Below are 21,389 nucleotides of genomic sequence, written 5' to 3'. Positions count from 1 at the left end.
CCAGGACTCACTGCACCATTGGTTACACCAGGTCGGGCATATTGCCCATGGCATACAATTCATTTAAACAAACACAAAGGCAAGGAGAAAGGTCTCCCAGAAGTTGCACTTTATTTCTTCTTGGGATTTATTGGCTTCTTTCTTTGGGACTTATTTGTTGCTTTGTTTTGGAGTCAATGCTGGAATTCTGGCAAGTTCACCAATGAAGAGATCAAAGTTCTCTCTCAGATTCTTTCCTCCCCACAGTCTGTATTGTGGACTAGTCCTGGGATCCAACTGTACAGAACACTGTTTGCTTAGGGTGTGGCCAAGAGGTGGAGTTCTGGAGTTGGTCAAGTGCTCAGGCCAGTGGTATAAGGGAGGAAGTCTGTCTCTAGCAGGACAATCCTTGTGTCCAGAGCAGAGCTCTCTCCATGTTCTCGTGGCTCTCCTCATGGCTCCCTGTGAGCCTCCCCAGGCTGTGGCTGTGGGCATCTTCCCTGGTCCTGACCCTGGGCTTGTTACAACTGACCCGAATCTTATCCAGGAGGCAGAAGCTTCTTCAAGGCCTAAAGAGCTTCCCTGGGCCACCCACACACTGGCTCTTTGGGCATTCCAAGGAGGTAGGTCCAGGCTCTTGGCTAGGGGTAAAGGCAAGAGTGATGGATTTGAAGAGGTAGAAGAAAGGCATATAAAGAGAAAGAAAGAAAAGGGGAGAGGGAAAGGAGGAAGAAAGACAAGAGGAGGGGATGACAAATAAAGGCAGAAAATGAAACACAGGATCTCAGTAATGAAAAGCTCAGAGGCAGCCAGCTCCCTTAATACCTGACCAAGACATTTCCCGCCCCCTGCCCAGAAGCATTACTGATGAATGAGTAGTAATCTGCCTCTGCTAGAAAGTTAATGGGGAACGGGAAGGAGAAGGGAGCCCACTACCTTCTGGCCCCACATCCCTTTCCCTATTAGACCAGCTCCCATTGTTAGGAAGGTTTTATGATGTCCAGGTGAAATCTGCAACAACTACTTGCCTCCACTTTCAATTTTTCCTCCATCTGCCCTTGGGCAGAGAGGAGTGAAAGAGTGGGAAGATGATTGCCAACACATTGGCCCTTTGGATTCCCTGGAGCTAGAGCTGTGCCTCAGGATGGAGAGAAAGAAGGAGAGGGCAAAGGAGAAGATAAGATCTGGTGATAATAGAGGAGAAAAGAGAAGAGGAGGAGAGAGACAAGGAAAGACAGGGAGGGGATTGCAGAGGAAGAGGTGGAGGGAGTAGAGAGGGGGAAAGGAGAGACAAAGAGGAGAAAGTGAGGAGGAAGAAGAGAGGAGGGCAGTGGGAAGGGGGAGAGGGAGGTGTGGGGATAGGGAGAGGATGAAGAGGAGGAGAACTATTTGTTTTTTTCCCTGAGAAATGGACTTTGGGCTTTTCTGTGTCAGTAAATCTGAGGCCTTTTCTCAGCTCTCACTCTCCTCGATTCTGACAAGCCTGTCCATCTGGACATTTTGTAGTCTCTTGTCTTCTGTACTACTCCTCTCTACAGGGTGTTCCTAAAGTCTGGACACATAGGAAAAAATGCATATTTTCAAGAAATGAAATGAATGAAATTTTCAACCACATTTTATTTAATTGGAATATTAACAAATAACATCTTCAATATGATTTCCATCATTTGTGATGGAAAGATTGAAGAAAAATGGCCCCAACACGTGAGCTTTCCGCAAACCACACCCCATCATAATTTTTGTGCTCCTTGCTGTTTGAAATGGTCCACCCAATGCGGATTGCTTTGGGACCGGTATTGAACATTCTATCTGTTAACCTCACCATCCACATAAAACAAAGCTTCATTGCTGAACAACACAGAGTGTTTGGTGAAACGGCTAATGAGATATTAATGAGATTCCCTACGTGTCCAGACCTTAGGGACACCCTGTACTGGTTCTCCTAGCTCGTCTTCTTTATCGGATCAGTGTCCAAGTCCTGTTTGTTCTCTTAGAGGGATGGTCCCAAGTCTCTGTCCCGAGCCTTTTTCTCTGCTCTCTCTACACTCTCTCCTGTGGTGATCCCAACAGCTTTCGTGAGTCTAGCCCATCATCTCCGTTCTGATGACTCTGAGGGCTACCTCTGCCCGTCCCCAGTCCCACATTGTTGTTGCCTTCTTGCCATGCCTTTCCCTGTGGCTGTCCCATTGGCATCTCCAATTCAGCAAGTCCAAAACAGAACTAGGTATTCTTCCCTCCCCTGGGCTGGCAGGTAGTGTCCCCAGGAGGCGGCTGGGAGGGAAGGTGGTTCTAGTACTTCAGCTGACAGGCTTCTACCAGTGTGCTCCCCACCCCATCATAATATAAAATCAGTATAAGTTACCCAGCCAGGCTTAATTGGCTTTTATAAAAGGGCATTTATGAGACGGATATTGTCAGAAGAGTTGGTACAAAACAACCCACAGTGTTCCCTCCAACCTGGGTACTTTCTCCCCTAAGTGCCTGTAGAAAGTATGCGTAAAGGCAGAGTGTATGTGGCAAAGGGGATCATGCGCACTTCCTGGAAGTCCTTTATCCCCTTCCTCGAGCCCTCATGATGATCCCCTTGGGCAGGGGAAAGCCCAGCTTTCCAATGGGCTCTTTGGAGAGTTGCAAAACTCCCTTCCTCAGAGTAGCTCATCCATCCTCTGTAGACAACACCACCAGGGCTTCCAACTGTTCCAATGAGAAATCCAAATCTCCTCATCTTTTTCCGTTCATGAGGTTATTCTCTGGTCAGTAACAGAAGAGGAGACCTGAAGTCTTCTTGTTTCTCCCCTAAGAGCTTAGTGGAAACATTCTCCTCCATCTGCAGCCTTGAATGATGGAATCTGGACTGCCTCACTCACTATTCAAGCCCATGGGGCATGCCGGAGTCTCTTTAATCAATCACAACATACTTCCTGTGTAGAATAATTTGATTTCCTTCTTCACAAATTGATGAACTAGCTTCCTTTGATGAATCACTGCCCATGTCTTGCTCCCTTAGCAGAGACTTATACTAGGCTGCACTCTGGGGGTCCCCATCTCTTCTCTTCTCTTCTCTTCTCTTCTCTTCTCTTCTCTTCTCTTCTCTTCTCTTCTCTTCTCTTCTCTTCTCTTCTCCTCTGTTCTCCTCTCCTCTCCTCTCTTCTCTTCTCTTCTGTTCTCTTCTGTCCTCTCCTCTCCTTTCTTCTCTTCTCTTCTCTTCTCTTCTCTTCTCTTCTCTTCTCTTCTCTTCTCTTCTCTTCTCTTCTCTCTCTCTCTCTCTCTCTCTCTCTCTCTCTCTCTCTCTCTCCTCTCTTCATAGTCACCTAATACAATTTTGTGGGTTCACCCTTAGTTCAATGAACCTAACAGATTGACTAATTGAAATGTTCACACCCATTAATCAATCCAACTCCCAGAACAATTATAATAAGGTACAGGCCTAATCATGTTGCTGCTTTGCCCCCAAATTGAGAATGGTTTCCCATTGCCCACAAATAACATATAAATGGCTCAGGCTGGCATGTTAGCCTGGGGCAGTAATCCCCAGTTGCCTCCCACTTACTCTTCTAGCCTTATTTAATAGTACTCCCCTTCATGTACTCCTTTTTTATTGGCACCCTCAGCCTCTAGCCATTCCTTCATTTTAAAACCGTATCTCCCATTCCCAAGCATTTGCAGAAGCCATTGCCCTTGCTTGGAAAGAACTCCCTCAGTTTGCCTCTTTAAATCCTTTCTCCAAGCCTCAGCTCAGAACTTGCCTTCCCAGTGAAGCATTCCCTGAGGCCTCTGCCTCACATTGGCTAATACTTTCTCTTTTCTCACTAAAATGGATAGATTGTGCTGATAGACATTCTTGTTCAGTCATGTCCAGCTCTTTGTTATCCCTTTTGGGGTTTTCTTGGCAAAGATATTGGAGTGGTTTGCCATTTCCTTATCCAGCTCACTTTACAGATGAGAAAACTGAGGCAAACAGGTTAAGTGACAGCTAGTAAGGTTCTGAGACCAGATTTGATCTTAGGAAGATGACTTTTCCTGACTCCAGGCCTCATACATTATCTACTGTGCCGCTTAGCTGCCCCAAACTGTCTTAATGCCTATTATAAACAGGGATACCTTTGGAACAAGCAGATATCACTTTACTGAGCAAAGTCAAGGCTGAGAACAGGGCCAAGACACATGCCAAACGTAACTAAAAGGGCTTTGCCTCTAGAGCTTTTGAAGTTGCCAAGATGGATGAGTAGAGTCCAAAGGCTCTCCATGGGTGACATCCATCTGAATTCATCTGTGGCATGGCAACAATATAGCACCATCCAAATGGCCAAGTCATGGGCATTTGTCTGTAGAAAGAGTGGTTTTGTGATAGCAATTCTGAAACATATCATGGCTATGCGAAACTAGCTTAAGGAACCCAGATTTAATAATCAACGTGAATTATACAAGGGAATATATAGACTATGCAATCCATCCCTGAAGGTAGCTAAAAAAACCCAAAGCTTGTGCAAGGCCTAACAATACATAACCTGATGGCTGGAATTGTACATGATAGGTTGCTCTTTTGCATTGACATACAAGTGGCAAATTTCCATACAGATCTAAAAATATTCTGGAGAACTCAACCACTGAAGAGAACTGAAACCAGGATATTATCAGAGACTTGCTGTTGCCCACAATCTCCTTGATGATATTTATTTAAAAAAACAACCTTAAGAGGAATGTTGTTACTAGATGGCACCATGCCAATGTAACAAGAGCCCATGTGTAGTGACAGGGTTCCACAAGTAGTGAGGTCCATATATAGTGAGAGCTGTCCCTCTGCCTGTAGGAAAGGGGAGTACCACTGTGTGACTCAAAGTGGGGAGGCAGAATAGACATCTCTTGCCTCTTCTCCTCCTCCTCTTCTCCAATGGAGACTTTCATTCTTGCCAGGAGGGGATGCAGGATGTTGGGGCTGGAGGTCACTCTGCTCTTCTCAGAGTGACAGGGTACCTCTAGAATAATATATTTCTCCTCCCTTCAATTTTGTTAGTCTAGGGAATATGTTGTAGTTCAATCTAACTTCTGCTCATTGCATCATTATTAATGGGGAAGGAGGACTCCAAGCTCTATATGCAAGGCTTGACCCCTTTCTGGTCATATACTACCAGTTCTACAATGAACACATGGGGCAAATAACAAAGAAACCTATTTATCCAAATGGCCGCAAAACAGACATTAAAACAGTGACCCTACAGGGGTGAACTTGCATCTTCATGCCTTTATTCAACTACAAAAATGTATTGTTATTTGTTCCCTCTGAGCAATTGTCCTTAGAAAGGAATAATAGCAAGGCAGCAGCTTGTCTCAGGACCATTTCTCTCTGAACCTCAGCAGAAAAGACAAGAAAGAGATAGCAAAGACAACAAAACCCACAATGATAATATAGGGATAATAGTGCTAGGTAGCTTGGTGGTGCAGAATGGTGGAGAATGTTCTATACTAAGAGTCAGGAAGACCTACCTTCAAACCCCACCTTTCAACCTAACTAGCTCTGTGACTCTGAGAAAGCCTCTTCACTTCTGTTTGTCTCAGTTGTCTTATCTATAAAATGGGGATGATGATAATAGTACTTACCCTCCAGGGTTGTTGTGAGGGTAAAATGAAGTAATATTTGTAAAGCACTTCACATACCTTAACTGCTAACTATTATTTGGCAAGGCAGCTACATGACAGTACATAGAGTGCCAGGCCAAGAGTCAGGAAGAGTATGCTAGCATATTTCCTGTGTGTGTGTGTGTGTGTGTGTGTGTGTGTGTGTGTGTGTGTGTATGTATTCTTCCTCCTTTGAATCAATTCTGATGAGAGCGAGGTTCAAGCATTGCCCCCCCATTTCCCCCTTTACTATAAAAGCTCTTCCTATTGTGCCTCCTTTATGTGAGAAATTTTTCTTCCATTCTCCCTCTCCCTTCCCCCTTCTCCCTCTTTCTCACCCCTACATTCTTTTCTTGGAGAGCATCCCAACATGATCAACGGACACCCACACCCTCTGTCTATGCAGATGCCTTCTAACTTCCCTAATAACGATAAAATTCTTAGGAGTTCCATGTATCATCTTCTCATATAGAAAAGTAATCAGCTTAACTCCATTAAGTCCCTTTCATTTTTACCTTTGTATGCTTCTCTTGAGTCTTCTATTTGAATGTTGAATTTTTTATTCATCTCTGGCCTTTTCATCAGGAATGCTTGGAAGGCTTGTATTTCACTAAATGTCCATTTGTGCACCCTCCCCTCCCCCCAGCTTGAAGAATAATACTCAGTTTTGCTGCATAGGTTATTCTTGGTTGTAATCCTAGCTCCTTTAGTGTCTGGAATATGTTATTCCAAGACCTCTACTTCTTGAAGGTGGAAGCTGCTAAATCTTGTGTGATCCTGATACAAGTTTACCTTATTAAAGTTTACCTTAATTTTCAAATGTAGCATTGATGAGTTCCCTATATCTACATCATTCTCTTTTGACAACCCTTTTTCTTCCTCATTGAAATTGTTTCATTGTATCTTTAGAATTCCCTTCTTGATTACTTTCCTTCCTCCTTGTGTTTCTCCCCATCTGTTCCTGTCCATGTCTTCCTCCCTTTTATTTCCCCATTTATCTTTTCCTCTACAATCCCTTCTCTCTCCATTTCTTCTCCCTCTTCTGATCCCCTCATCTCTTTTTCTCTACCTCATCCTTCCTACATCTCCTTCCACAAGTTACTCATTTTCTATATTTTACTATTACTCTGACAATTCATCCTCCCCACCACTTCTAACACATCTCTTATTTCTTCATCTCTTTCTCTCATAAGCTGAATTCAAGTCACCTTACTGAAGTGAACTTTCCGAGGTGCTGATTTCTGAGTCACTGTCAGTTAAATCTAAGTGATTCTGGAGAGCATGATGGGTACTGGAAATGGTTAAGTGTGCTGATCATCAAAAAAAGGAAGAGAATGAAATGTGTAAACCATAGACTTATGAGCTTGCCTTTGATTTCTTGCAAAATTCTGGAATATGTTGAAGAGATGGCTAGTGAGCATCTGCAAAAAGAAGTCATGATCACAGCAGATCAACCTGGCCTCAAGAAAAGATCATGCCAGACTAGTTTATTTCCTTTTTTGACAAGGTTATTAAACTAGTGGATAAGTGATTAAATTGCTGTTGGTAGAGCTTACCTAGATTTTAGCATAGCATTTGAATAAACATTTAATGCTACTTTTATAGAAAATGTCGGGGGGGGGCAGCGAGGTGGTACAGTGAGTAGAGCACCGGCCCTAGAGTCAAGAGGACCTGAGTTCAAATCCAGGCTCAGATACTCTGCACACTTATTAGCTGTGTGACCTTGGGCAAGTCACTTAACCCCAATTGCCCTTCCTTCCCCCTCAAAAAAAAAGAAAAGGTGGGGAATTTGAGTTGGATGATATGTAGATTTGGACCTGGCTAAATGGATGAATTTAACCTAGTCATCAATGGCTCTATAGAAATGTATTGTAGATCTGAAGTGGAGTATCCCAGAGACCTGTGCTCAGCCCTTTCCTGTTTAACATTCATACAAATGACTTGGATAAAGCATAGATGATATCCTTTTCAAATATATCACTGATGCAAAGATAGGGTGATTAGCTTACATACTGGAAGACAGGTTCAGGGCCCTAAAAGATCTTGACTAAAACAGGGCTATATTTTAAAAAATGAAATGTAATAAGGACAAATGGAAAGTCATCTATTGGTACCAAAAAATTAACATCACCAGTACAAGATTGTGGGGAGCAGGGGCTGCCCAGATATCAGTCTGTCTGGGAAAGGTCTGGGAATTTCAGTGGACTATAAAGCTTCATATAAGCCAGCATGGTGATATGGAAGCCAAAATTTTAACGTGGTTTTCACCTACATTAAAGAAGGAAGAGGACTTCGAGAAAAGGGAGATGATACTTACATTGTCCTATGTTCTGTATCAACTACATTTGGAATATTGTGTTCAGTCCTGGGCACTGCCTTCTAGAAAGGATATTGATGAGCTGGTAAATGACCACAGAAGACCAAATTGGTTAGTGGAAGGCCTTGTATCCATACTTGGAGGATGGGAGTGGGGATGTTCAGCCTGGAAGGAAGGCTCAGGAGGGTAACTGTCATCATGTAATAGAAAGGCTGTCAAGTGGAAGACTGTGTGTCATTGGCCCCACAGGGAAGAACTAGAGGAAATAAGTAAACATATAAAGAGACAACTTTTAATATAAGAAAAAAATTCTAATGTTAGAGCTATCCAAATGTTAATAATCCAAATTGGCTACATTGGGAGGTAGTGGGCTTACCCTCACTGAAGGTCTTCAAGCCGGGCTTTAACTGAATGATCACTTGGAAGTATGTTTTATTGAGGTTTTCACATGTTTTTTAGGTATGGACTGGACTAGGTGGCTGATAAAATACCTTGCAACTGAAATTCTATGATTCTGTGATTACTCCTCCCATATTTCTCTCTCTTCCTATTCTCAGTCTTCCTTATTTCTGCTTCCATCTTTCTTATTTTTTTCTTCCCATATCTTCTTCCCAATTTTTTCCCTTACATATCCACTTATCCTAGAACTTCTTCCTTCAAATAATCTTCCCCTTGGATTTCTTTCTTTGTTGTGATAGACAGCTCGTTCACTGATAGGGTCTTAAAGGACTGTCATCTGTCATAATACGTATAGAATTCTCTAACTTGTGGGAATTTGTTTTTGTCCTCTCCTGACCTCCAGTAACATGGTCTCTGTGATCTCTCTTCCCTTCACCCTTCCCCCTTCCTTCTTCCCCCTTCCCCCTTCCCCCTCCCTCTTTCTCCAATTGCAGATGAAGAAGGAAGGTGAATTGGACAAGGTTCTGTCGTGGGCCAACATTTACCCCTGTGCACACCAGCTATGGTTGGGGAATTTCCTTGGTTTCCTGAACATCTATGACCCTGACTACACCAAGGCTGTGTACAGTCGAGGAGGTGAGGGAACTTGAGACTTCCCAGTGGGGTCTAAAGTGGAGCCAGGAGGGTAAATATGGGAAAGAAGGAATGGAGAAGGGGAATGGGAGGGTAAAGGAGAGGGATCCCAAGTAATAGAATGCTCAGAGGCTTGAACTGTGGAAATGGCAAACCACTCCTGTATCTTTACCATAAAAACCCCAAAAGGGGTCACGAAAAGTTAAAAAAGACTGGAAAATGATTCAATAGCAACAACATTCATTAAATGTGTTTAGGTTGGAGAAGAGAAGGTTTAGAGGTAAAATTATAAGTTCTTTCAAGAATTTGAAGAGTCCTCATACAGAAGAAGGACCAGCCTTGCTCTACTTGGCCCCTGAGGGGTGAACTAATAGCAGGGGGGGAGAAGGAGTTGCTGAAAGGCAGCTTTCATCTTGATGTCAATATGGCAGAAGCATGGGGTGATCTACCCCCACTCTAGCTTCTCATATCTCTCATATAGTCATGTAGACATGTCCTTAGTCTCTTTGATGGTTATCTCACTCCCTAGCTTCCCATAAACAGACTACTACTTTGCTGCTAAACTAAAATTCTCTCAGAGTCCTAGAGGTAACACTATTAAGGGACAAATCCACTCTTCCTGTAGACCACTCTAACTATTTAGCCCCCACCAGTCCATTTCTATTTGAAAAGTCACTCAGAATGATACTTCTAGATCTTTAGCAGAACTATTGACTTAATAATAAGGCAAAATAAATAGTGATGATAATAGTAAAGGTACTCATATTTTAAAGCAGATAAACATGTCACAATCCATACATAAATCTGGGTCACATACTCTCACAAAACAATCAATATCTATTGGCACCAGTGCACATACACTTACAGAAATCTGCGAAGGAGGCAAATGAACAACGAAAAGCTGTGTGCTCAAGACAGCTCACAGATGTACAACTATAAAATTAAGTATGGTCTTTATATCTCAGGAACTGTTCAGAAATGTTCCTTGATGAATGGAATTTCTCTGTTGAAAAATTCCTTCAGCTAATAAGTTCAGCTGAAACTGTACTTGACTAATACCTTACTGGACAACATTTTAACCAATGCAGGTGATAAAGTTCTGAAGCCTCCTCTACCTCCTCCTACACTCTCTTCCTCTCTCTCACCTTTCTTCCTTCTGTCTCTGCCTCTTACTACAATTCTGTTCGGGGTTAGACTATGGTCAAATTGATCATACTTGTTCCATAATAATACAACAGCTCGGGTTTTCATATTGTCCCATATATTGACTTAAATGTTGTCCTAATCATTGAAGCTGATTGTCTTTTTCATTTGCTCTAAACTTCACAAATTTGTTACCAACAAAAGTCAGCAACAAGTGGCTCCGAATTCACTCAGATAGCAAGTGCTTCAATAAGTGTAACTCTCATAGGTTTGTGAGCAGGCTTAACTTGGCACAAGCACATCCACAAGCAATTGTTTACCATGTGCTTACTGTATTCCAGGCACAGTGCTAAGGGCTAGGGATATGGAGAAAAGCAAGAACAGCCTTTGACCTCAAGTAGTTTACCATCTAATCCAATCAGCCTTAAAGGGAAAGTGCCATAATGAAGACAAAATTCCTCAGAATTAGAATTAGCCACCAGGGGAATGGGCTTCCTGGGGATATGTGGGGGAGGTGGCAGCAGCAGTGCTGGATGTCACTGAAGTCAGTGCAGGATGGCCACTGGCCACAGATGCTGGAAAAGAGCTTCTTACTTGAGCAATGATTGGATTCGATGGCCACTGTAAATCCTTCTACCCCTGAGATGCGGTGTTTCTGAGCCTCTGGGCTCCTAGACCTAGACCTTGTATCCTCAGGGTAAAGACAGGATTGGTCCTATTCTCTGCCAGCCTGAGCATGCTTTCGCTGACTGCACCTTTTTCCCTCTACAGATCCCAAGGCCTTCGACATATATGGTTTCCTCTTACCATGGACTGGTGAGTGGGATTCCTCTGCCTCCCTTAACTCTCTCATCCCCTTTAGGTATGGTATGGAAAGCAGAAGTGCTGGTCTGAATAGTGGGATGATTGGATCTGGGGGAAGAAGCAAGAGTATCCAACCCCTTCTTCTTCTCCCTCCCCATCATACACTCTTTCAGTCTTCACCCTACCCATAGTCCTAGCTCTGTGCCAAATCCTGAGTTTGACCAAGCAGTCAGTGGGTTCTTCCTTTCCAGGAGCTCCTAGTTTCCCTGAGAAGATAAATCATGCATATGCCATCTTCCTAAGATTGAGCAAAAGCCTTAAATGGGAACTCAGGAAACCTGGGTCCTGACCCTGACTATGCCCCCATACCACCATGTGATCTTAGGCAAGACTCCTCCCCTGTCTAGACCTCTTTCCTCCTTTATAATAGAGGAATAATAATATATCCTCTGGTCCTTATAGGCTGGCTGGGAAGAGAGCACCATTATGACCTCTTGAGGAATGATAGCTATCTGAAACATTATCAGTGCAGTCTATCAAATGATCATATCAGGCCGTAGGATATCCTGGGGCCCAGCCCTCCTCTGCTTTGTATTTCACCTCTGTTCATTTCTGTGACACTCTATCTCTCCCTTCTTGGGACCTTCCTATATCTCTCCTCCTTATCACAGATATAGTTACTGTCTTTACTCAAATATTTTTTTCAAATTTTAATTTTCTTTATTATTCAAAAAACATACCCTTTTTATCTATTTTTTTGACTCTGTGCTTGTGCCTTCAACACCTTCACAACAATTTTCTGCTCCTCAATCAGGAAAGCACGCTTGATCCTGTCATGGACACACTTAGCACACATGGAGCTACCATAAGCCCTGCTGACATGCTTTTTTGTCTTCGATAGCCTCATAAGAACTTTAGGTCTCACTGCACGATCACCTCGAAGTCTTCCTGGGCATACACAACAGCCTGATTTTGGTGCTTTTCCAACTTTCTTGGTATAAAGGTAAACAATTCTGTTACCCAGGGTTCGTGACAGCCGAGTTTTGTTGGAAGCTGTATTGTAGGACAGCCTACAGTGATATTTCAGATGCTGAAACATTTTTAATTTTTGTCAGATCTGTCACTGGAAGAGCTTTACTCATATTTTAACACCTTGCAATGGCTTCTGACCCTTTCTCTCCAGTGGGCTTACTTTCTCCATGATTACCAGTAATCTCTTCACAGATACTATATCCAGTGGCTTTTCTTCAATCCTCACCCTTCTAGATGTCTCTGCCACTTTCGTGACTGTTAACCACTCCCACCTTCTGCATAGTCTTTCTTCCCTTTGCATCCTTGATAATTCTCCTTCCTGTTTCTGCTGCTCCATCTCTGACTATTTATCAGTCTCCTTTGCTAGATTACCAGGCTGCAAAGTATCTTACTTTCTTCAATAAGCATCCAGCAAATAGTAGCTGAATTCCATTGAGTTTATGGCTGCATCAACTCTCCAATTTGAGACTCTAAAGCAAATGTAAACATTCAATCAATCAGCAACCATTTTTTAAGCATTTCTTACAAAAATACAAAGATAAATATGGAGCAATCTCTGTCCTGGGGAGTTTATATTCTTGCGGGGTGTAGGTAGCAACCTGAACAAAGCAAGTAGGTACAAAGCGTAATTTCCGCTGCTGGTGGAAGACCCTAGAAGCTGGGGGTGTGGGGGGAAGGGGGTGGCAGGGATCTTTCCAGTCTTCTCTTTCCCACATGACATGCATTCTGGCCAAGTTTCTTCCAGCATTTCTGTGTACGTGCCATTCTACAGTCAATCCTTGACTTTGGGAGGGGTAAGGCTCCTAGAAAATGGTGCAAAAGAAAAAAATGCAAATGTTGCTACATTGAACATATGGGAAATAAGGGGCTAGGTACCTTTGCAAGTAAAGACTGTAATCTTTCATTAGAGATTGCTGAAGATTTGCTTTTCTGCCTTCAAATCTCAGTAACAAAACGTCAATGCTGATAATAAGCACTTTCTGGAGCAGATTCACAAACACTTTTATGACTGCTTTCCTCCTTTTTGTGGATATAACAAATCTTTGATTCACTGACACCAAACTTGGGCTGACAGTGGCTGAAGATACTGTAGCATCAAGCTTATGTAACCTTTATTTTCTCACTGAGCCACTTCATTGACTTTGCACCCTTGGCCTTAGAGCCCACAGGACTTGCACAATGCTTTGGGGGCAGGATTGCAACACAAAACTTGAGTTTTAAAGGCAACCAATGAAAATATGCAATGAATGTGTGAGGAGCTGTTTACTATAGTAGGGTGAAGAACCTCAGTGGCGTGCCCAGTAGACTACCAGCTGCTCCACACACTTGTAAGCATCACACCTCTCAGTTTTTCTGTACTGAGCATAGCTGTGAATGTGTGTGGTTGTCAACATGAAGCTGAAAATAAAGTTACTAATAGAATCACGTGAATGCTTGAAGTCACAAAAGTTAAAGGTGTGAATGTTGAAGATGGACTGTGTTTCTATGCCTTTGCACAAGCTGGCTCCAATGCCTGGAAGACTTTTTCTCCTCACCTCCAGCTCTTGGAATCCTCAGCCTCCTTCATGACACACCTCCCATGGAAAGTCTTTTCTGATCTTTCCAGAGTTTCTTTCTCTCCTGCCATTACCTTGCATTTACTTTTCCTAGAGTATTTGCAGTCCATTAGATTATAAGCTCCATGAGGGCAGGAACTGTCTTTTGCCTCTTTTTGCATCCCCAGTGCTTGGCACAGTGCTTGACATGTAGTAGATGTTTAATAAATATTTCTTGATTAATTTATTGCTACTTCCCCTGGGAGAATGTGAATCTGTTGTGTGGAGCCTTGGAGGGGTCATTGTGGAGAGAACATAAGGGTTTTTGTTCTTCTATTCCCATAGTGCTATGTGTTCTAACCTTCCTCTCAGCTCTAGAATTCTCTTTTCTATGGTCTCAAGTCCCTTCATGTTTGAACACTCTGTGTGTTCTGTGGCTCAAGGTCATTCCCAGCACTGCCATTCTGTCATTGTCTTTGTATGTTTTCTTAAGTAGGTGAAACCTCCCCAATGAAGTCTTATTCCATGACTAAGGTCTTCAGAAAACCCCTTCAATTTCAATTTTATTGAGGATTGACTGCGTGCTCCTAGAAGGTGGAATGGGCTCCTTATTCCTCTCAGTATTTCCATGTGCCTGAATCCTGGACAGGAAGTGACTGTCCTGATGATATTCTCTACTCTGTCATGTCTTCTCCCTCCTAATCCCAGGCATGGGCCTACTGGTTTTGGATGGGCCCAAGTGGTTTCAGCACCGGAAACTGCTCACCCCTGCCTTTCACTCAGAGGTCCTAAAACCATATGTGGACCTGTTTGTGGAGTCTACCAAAGCTATGCTGGTGAGAAGCTTCTTGAAGTCTTGCTCTAATCCTTGTCCCTCTCCTGGGGATAAAACTAAAGCTTGGGGTACCTTAGAGGGGAAGTTTAGGTTGGAGCCTATAGTGCTGCACTGGAGAGAATGTACTTTGGAATAGATAAGAGAAGAAAACTGGGTGGTTTGGGAAGGGGTACAGGAAGAGCTGTGAGCCCTGGGAACAAGTCCTGTAGGTCTATGGAGCTTGGAGTTCAAAGGGGTCTCTGATTTCCTATCTTTTTCAGAACAAATGGGAGAAGAAGATTCAGAAAGACAAGTGTGTGGATATCTTCCCAGATGTGGGTCACATGGCTCTGGACAGTTTGATGAAATGTGTCTTTGGAAGGAGCAGTAGGAGCCAGACACAGAGGTCAGTGAAAGCACCCTGAATGTCCTAGGGGAGCTGTCTTTACCTGTCCCCTAGGGAGGAAGCCCCTCGTTTGAGAGGAGACACAACCTTGTCCTGGGGAGCCTCTGTTTGGGGAGGAGAGACACAAATACCACAAGGAAATATCACTGAAGTCTGGATGGTAAGGGTCCTGATGGAAGATATGGGACTTTGAGTGATCCCCCAGTACAGAGCTTGCTTTTCCAACATGTCTAAGTCCAGGGGGGAGGGGAATGACTACTCAAAATGCCAAAACACAGCTATCCCTTCTTCCCTCCTCCCTAACCTAATTGCTTCAATTCTTCCCCTCCTTGGCCCCTGCAGTGACACCAGATATTATCAGGCCATCGGGGAACTCACCTTGTTGATGCAAGAGCGAATGGCAGCCTTCCAGTATCACAACGACTTCTTCTACTACTGGTTTACGCATCATGGCCGAAAGTTCCTTCAGGCCTGCAAGGTTGCTCATGACTACACTGGTGTGTCTTCAGCCTGGGGCTGCTCTTCTTTTATCCCACCTTCTCTCTCCCTCCTTCCTTCCTTCCTTCCTTCCTTCCATCCTTCCTCTTTCCCTCCCTCCTTTCTTTCTTTCTTCCTTCCTTCCTTCCTTCCTTCCTTCCTTCTTTCCTTCCTTCCTTCCTTCCTTCCTTCCTTCCTTCCTTCCTTCCTTCCTTCCTTCCTTCCTCCTTCCCTCCCTCCCTCCTTCCTTCCTTCCTCTCTCCCCCTCCCTCCCTCCCTCCTTCCTTCCTTCCCTCCTTCTTTTCTGTACTTTCTTCTTTCATCCCTCCTCCTTATAAGCTCTACCCCAAGGGTTATTCCTCATTACCCTTCCCCCATGAAGTGCAGCCTTTCTGTGACCCTGTGGCCCCCTGTCCTCTACTCTTTCTCTAGCGAAATCATGCCATATAACTCTTCCCTTTGAGGCTGGGGAGAATATTTCACAGAATCACAGAATCTCTGAGTTAGAGGAAATATCAGTGAGCATGTATACAACCTCTATCTGAGAAGGGAAGTTTACTACAACATGTCCAACAAGAGGTTATCTAAACTCTCATTTGAAGATGTCAGAGGATAGGAACACACTAGTACTCCAAGCATCCCAGTTCCACCTTTGGACAGCTCCAATTATCAGGAAGTTTTTGCTTATATGAAGGACAAATCTGCCCCTGAAATTTCCACCAGTTGGTCCTGGCTCTGCTTTCAGAGGCTGAGAAAAGTAAGTCTAATCTCCTTCCTATCTGATAGCCATCCAAATATTGAACACATGGTCACTCATTCTAGAAATCTTCCCTTCTCCAGGACAAACATGTTTACTACCTTCAATTAATCCTTATATCTCAAGATCTTTCATTAGTCCAGTCCTCCTCTTCTGGAGGCTGTCCTGTTTCTCAATATCCAGAACTGAATACAGTCATTCAAACGAAGTCAGAAAAGGTCAGCAGGTAACAGGACCGTCAGCTACATCATTAGGGCCTCTGTGCTTTTCTTGAAGCACACTGAGATCATGTTAGCTTTTCATTGGATGTTCTGTTTTACTCTCAACTCTTATTGTCTTTGTAGCTCCCTCAGTTACTCAGATCTTTTTCAGATGAACAGGATTCTCTCAGACATCTTGTAATTGTGAAGTTGATTTTTTGAACCAGAGCATTAAACTTTACATTTATCTATCCATATAAAAATTCATCTTCTTATATTTGGCTTATTGTTATACCCTTTGGAGATTTTTTTGGTTTTCATCTCCATGGCTAAATGCTGTTAATGGTCTTTCTCAGCTTTGTGATATCTTTATGTTTGATAAGCACATTATCTAGGTCTTTATCCAAGTAACTGATAAAATGTCAAAAGTTACATAGTTGACTGGAGAATGGATTTCTAGGGTAGTTTGTCTGAGATCGCCCTCAAGGTTCATACTGAGGCATTAATAATGACAAGCTTTTGGGTTCAGCCAAACTGAGATATCTAGTTTTGCTAGGAACAAGTCCATTTTGCCCACTAGAAAAGTATGCAAGACGTTTCCAAATGCTTTATTAAAATTTAGATCAACCATATCTTTAGCATTCCCTGAATAAACTAGCCTAGTAACATTGTCAAATAAGCAAATGAGGCTACCCTGACATAACTTACCCTTGATGACCTCTGGTAGTTTTTTAATCATCACTACTTCCTTGCTAAAAAAAACTACTAAATGTTTTAAGTATAACTTTTGTTTTTCATTACTAGTCATTTTCTAATACTTTTCATTACTGTGTGTTTCTAGTAACATAGGCAATTTCTAGATATAATCTTTCCTCCCATCTTCAGTCTTCACCGCCTAGAATGTAACCCTAACATATGACAAGAAATAACACTTCAGCAAAAAATGGCTGCACATAACAGTATATGCAAACTTATTTCCTTGTGGTCCTTGAGGTTTCTTGCCAAGAGAAATGGCACATGGATCTTGGGATCTCTCATTACCTGTTCTCAGGGAACAGGCAATGTTTTTGTTGATATTTCTTTAGAGTTTGGCTTCCTTTTTATGATGTTTCCATTTTCATTGTTGTAGTCATTGTGCATATCATTCATCTATTTCTGTTTATTTCTCTTTGAACCTCTTCATACAAATCTTCCCATGTTTTTTGGTTTCCCCAGATCTGTCATTTCTTGCTGAATGATGACATTTCATTATATTCACCTGTCACCTTTCCTAGCCATTCTCTAAATGATGGATACTCATTTTGTTTCCAGGTCTTTGCTGTAAATAAAAAAAGATGTGGCTATGACCATATTATTATATATTGGAACTGTGTTTCTGTCTTTGACCTCCACAAGCTATATGCCCAGTAATGGGAACAATGGGTTAAAGGTTACAAACAATTCAGTCACTTTTAGTGTGCAATTCCACATTGATATCTGGAAACCCATGAAAACTTAGAATTTGCATGTCTTGAATCATTATTGATTTGAAGTATATTTTTATGTAGTTTTTCATAACATAACATGTTTAAATCTTCTGGTTCTTTATTGAATGAAAAAAGAATCTTGGTCTTATAAATTTATGTCAATTCCCTATAGTCTCTTGGATATAAGACTTTTATCTGTAATAGGGAATGCAAAGATTTTCCCTGTTCAATAGTTTCTATTCTTATTCTATTTGCACTGACTTTGTGCAACAGATTTTACATTTTATTAATAAAAATTATTAGTTTTGTCTTTTAGGTACACCTCTATCTCAGAACAGCATAAGGGCTAGAGAGGTGTCTTTGTAGCCAGGAAGAGATGAGTTCAAATCTCAATTGCGACATATACTTGTGTTATTCTGGGAAAATTACTTAACCCCTTGGTGTTCTAAGTGACTCTTTATGACTGTATATAAGTTATGGTGAAGGAGCTGCTCTGTGTGGTAGAGGGAATTTTTTTTACTTAGGAGTTCCCTGAGTTTTATACCAATCAAACCACAGGGCTATTCCATAATTGTGACATTTGTCTCTATCTCTGTCTCTGTCTCTCTGTCTATGTCTGTCTCTGTCTCTCACTTTCTCTCTGTTTCTCTGTCCCTCTCTGTCTTTCTCTCTTTCTCTCTCTGTCTCTTTGTCTCTCTGTCTCTGTCTCTCTGTCTGTCTCTCTCTCTCCATATACATGTATGTTTGTCTAAGTGTATAATTATATATCATCAATTTATGTTTAATCTGTATCTTCATTCATGGCCAATTTTGCTTTATGGTTCAAGGCACCGGTATAAATCTATTATTTTTTTCTAGTTGTTTACTAGGCATACTTTGATATATGAATTGAAGCTGGCTCCTAGTTAAATTCAATTCAACAAACATTTGTTTGAGGGTCATACCTTCCTTTTCTAAATGATCACAACACATTCCTTGAATATTATATTATGGAATTCTATCAGGAAGCATTTAACTGATGAGTATGGCTTTAAAAAAATAACCTTACCTGCTTCCTTTCTTCAAAAATCAGGTCTACATTGGCTATTCTCCAGTCCTCCAGCATTTCTTCTGCTTTCTCTGATCTTTCTAAGGCCACTAAACTGTGGCTCAGCAAGCACACTCACCCATTCTGGTGGGTTCACCTTTGCCAGGTGACTGATAGGAACTCAGTGTAGTTCTCTTGGTACCATTTCCTCACGAATCATAGTTTTCAACTCCCTGTTGGCATTTTTTATTTAATCCTCTTTGCTGGGAAATAAGTTCTACATATTAATAAGATAGAAGCAAAAATAATGGTTGAACGGCTCTGTTCACTCTCTCTCTTCAGTTAATTACAGTCATTGCCACCCTGGACAGTGGACTTATCTGTCCCTTTAGCTCATTTTTCCTCTTTTTATTGTCCTTAGTTTCCTTCACCAGTCTTAGCTAATCCTGAAATAATGATAATAGCTAATGTTTATATATCACTGTAAAATTTGCAAAGCCTATATATATGTATATATGCCTATGTATACATACACAGACATATGTGTGTATATATGTGTGTGTGTATATCTATCTATCTAAAATTTGGTCCTCACAACAACCACAGTTCCTCTTATTATCCCCACTTTTCAGAGGAGGAAGATAAGTCTGAGAGAAGTTAAATACCTTAACTGGAGTTACACAGCTAATAAATTTCTGAAGCCAGATTTGAACTCAGGCCCTCCTGCCCCAGGTCTGACGCTCTATCCACTGGGACACATCTCTCTCTAACTTGACACTACACTTTAGGATCATGAGCTTATTCTCATCACATCCTCCCATCTTCTTTGCCTTCTCTAATTCTTCAGCAAATTTGTAATCTCATCAATGTAACTATTCCCCCCAAAGATGCAGATCCCAACCTATGCATCTCAACCAATCCTACACATGACTCTTGAATCTAAGTAAATTGATGAGTTCCCTGTGCATCCACATTGGTTTCCTTAGGTATCATCCTCCCTTTCCACTTTATTGGAACTATTTCTCTTTTGTCTTCAGGATTCTATTCCCAAAAGCCTCCAATCTGATGGGGGAAGAATTCCTCTGTGGAATTTTAGGCCATGAGATCTTATTTATTTTTTATTGAACCCTTTGAAATCTGTTCTCTTTAAATCTAGGGATTGTTAGGGATTCCTAGCTTTTGATGACAAACTCTAAAATGGAGTGGTAACTTCTCCCTAAGGTTTCCATCATTTCAGCACAGAAGAGGATATGTCACAGAGGGAAAAATCTACCAGTTTCCTCTGTCTTGCCCATTTACTTTTGTAGTTATGAAGTTCTTTGCCTAGTAAAGTGCCCTTTTCCTCTTACTCAGTGACTCCAGGAATTAGAAATCCTGATAGGAAGGCTCCTCTAGCTAACTAGACTAAGGGTTGGAGATTATTCCCTGTGGTACTCTCAGCACTCACGAGTTCTGAGTAATTCATTGGAGTGAGGGCTTGGCTGAGGCATCTATAACCCTAAGTCAATGTATTTGGAGGCAAGAGCCCTGGGTGGGTGTCAGGGGACCTGGCTCTTCCACTCACTCCATTTGATTCCATGACCTTGACTCAACGATTCCCTCCCGAGGATTTAATTTCCTTTCTGTAAGTTGGGTGCTTGCACATAAGACTTCTCCCACTCTGATTTCCTCTCACAGACCAGGTGATTAGGGCCAGAAAGGCTGCGCTGAAGGAGGAGGAGGAGCAGGAGAAGATTCAAGAGAAGAAACGCCTGGATTTCCTGGACATTCTTCTTGGGGCTGTAGTGAGTCTGAGGGGCTTCGAAGAGATGGGTCGATCTGGGGCTCGATTCAGGCAAACCAATGAGGGTCTTTAAGGTCCCCTTGCTCCAAGGAGTGTCTATCTCTCTCTTGTTCTTGCTTCTGTCCTTGTGCATTTGCTCGTTCATAAAATAGGAGGAGGGATCAGTGAGGAAAGACACTGTCTACCCAAGACTTTTTGTAAGAGCTGGAGAGGGGTGGGTAATTTGAACTTGACTTTGATTGATACAGAGGATGCAGACAGGCAGAGTGAAATTGGATCCAATATGTTGTAGTAAAAGGGGTACTGGATTTGGCATCAAAAGCTCTGGGTTCAAATCCTGATTCTGGCACTTAGCACCCATGTAGCATTAGAGAAGTCACTTCCCCAATGTAGCTTTGCTTTCCTCCTCTGCAAAATGAGATTTGGCTCAAAAGTCTCTAAGGTTCCTTTCACTTCTATATCTTATGCATTAAAAGGCAATTCAGGTAGAAGGATGGTCCTTCCTCCAGCCCCATCAAAAAAGAAGATCCCATTTCCCTGCTATTCAGGTTCTTTTCCTCCTATTTAGCAGCTTTTATTGAGGGGAAGTTCTTCTTGAAGTCTACTTTGAATCCTTTCTATTGTGTCATCCACTCATTGTGTCACCTCCATTTCTTCTGGAAGGATGAGAGCAAGATCAACTTGTCAGATGCAGACCTGCGGGCTGAGGTGGACACATTCATGTTTGAAGGTCATGACACCACCACCAGTGGCATCTCCTGGTTCCTGTACTGCATGGCCCTCCACCCAGAGCACCAACAGCGATGCCGAGAAGAGGTCCAGGACATCTTGGGAAATCGTGACACTGTCCAATGGTAAGCCTGGGTCTACTTTGTCTCAGAACTGACTGAGCAATGTGCCACAGGTTGCAGGCTCTACCATTTATTAAGGTTGTGGAAATGTCAAGGGTCTCTTTTCTCTTCTGGGACTTAATTTCCTCATATATAAATATGTATATATAT

The 21,389-nt window shown here is 42.3% G+C and overlaps 1 protein-coding gene across 1 annotated transcript in view; it reads left to right on the top strand.

Annotated features, from left to right (window-relative positions):
- Nucleotides 1-359: 359 nt before the first annotated feature.
- The window catches only part of LOC118846386 (cytochrome P450 4B1-like), a 29,510-nt gene continuing 8,480 nt past the window's right edge, over nt 360-21,389 (top strand). The window contains exons 1-8 of the mRNA XM_036754887.1: nt 360-602; nt 8,806-8,947; nt 10,859-10,903; nt 14,167-14,294; nt 14,554-14,678; nt 15,021-15,175; nt 20,283-20,389; nt 21,052-21,242. Coding sequence (XP_036610782.1) covers nt 414-602; nt 8,806-8,947; nt 10,859-10,903; nt 14,167-14,294; nt 14,554-14,678; nt 15,021-15,175; nt 20,283-20,389; nt 21,052-21,242 — 1,082 coding nt within the window. The 5' untranslated portion in view covers nt 360-413. The remainder of the gene's footprint in view (nt 603-8,805; nt 8,948-10,858; nt 10,904-14,166; nt 14,295-14,553; nt 14,679-15,020; nt 15,176-20,282; nt 20,390-21,051; nt 21,243-21,389) is intronic.

The sequence above is a fragment of the Trichosurus vulpecula genome, chromosome 4 (genome assembly GCF_011100635.1).
Source record: "Trichosurus vulpecula isolate mTriVul1 chromosome 4, mTriVul1.pri, whole genome shotgun sequence".
Lineage (NCBI taxonomy): Eukaryota > Metazoa > Chordata > Mammalia > Diprotodontia > Phalangeridae > Trichosurus > Trichosurus vulpecula.
The sequence above is the reverse complement of the archived record's forward strand: the minus strand, read 5'-3'. Positions and strand labels throughout refer to the sequence as shown.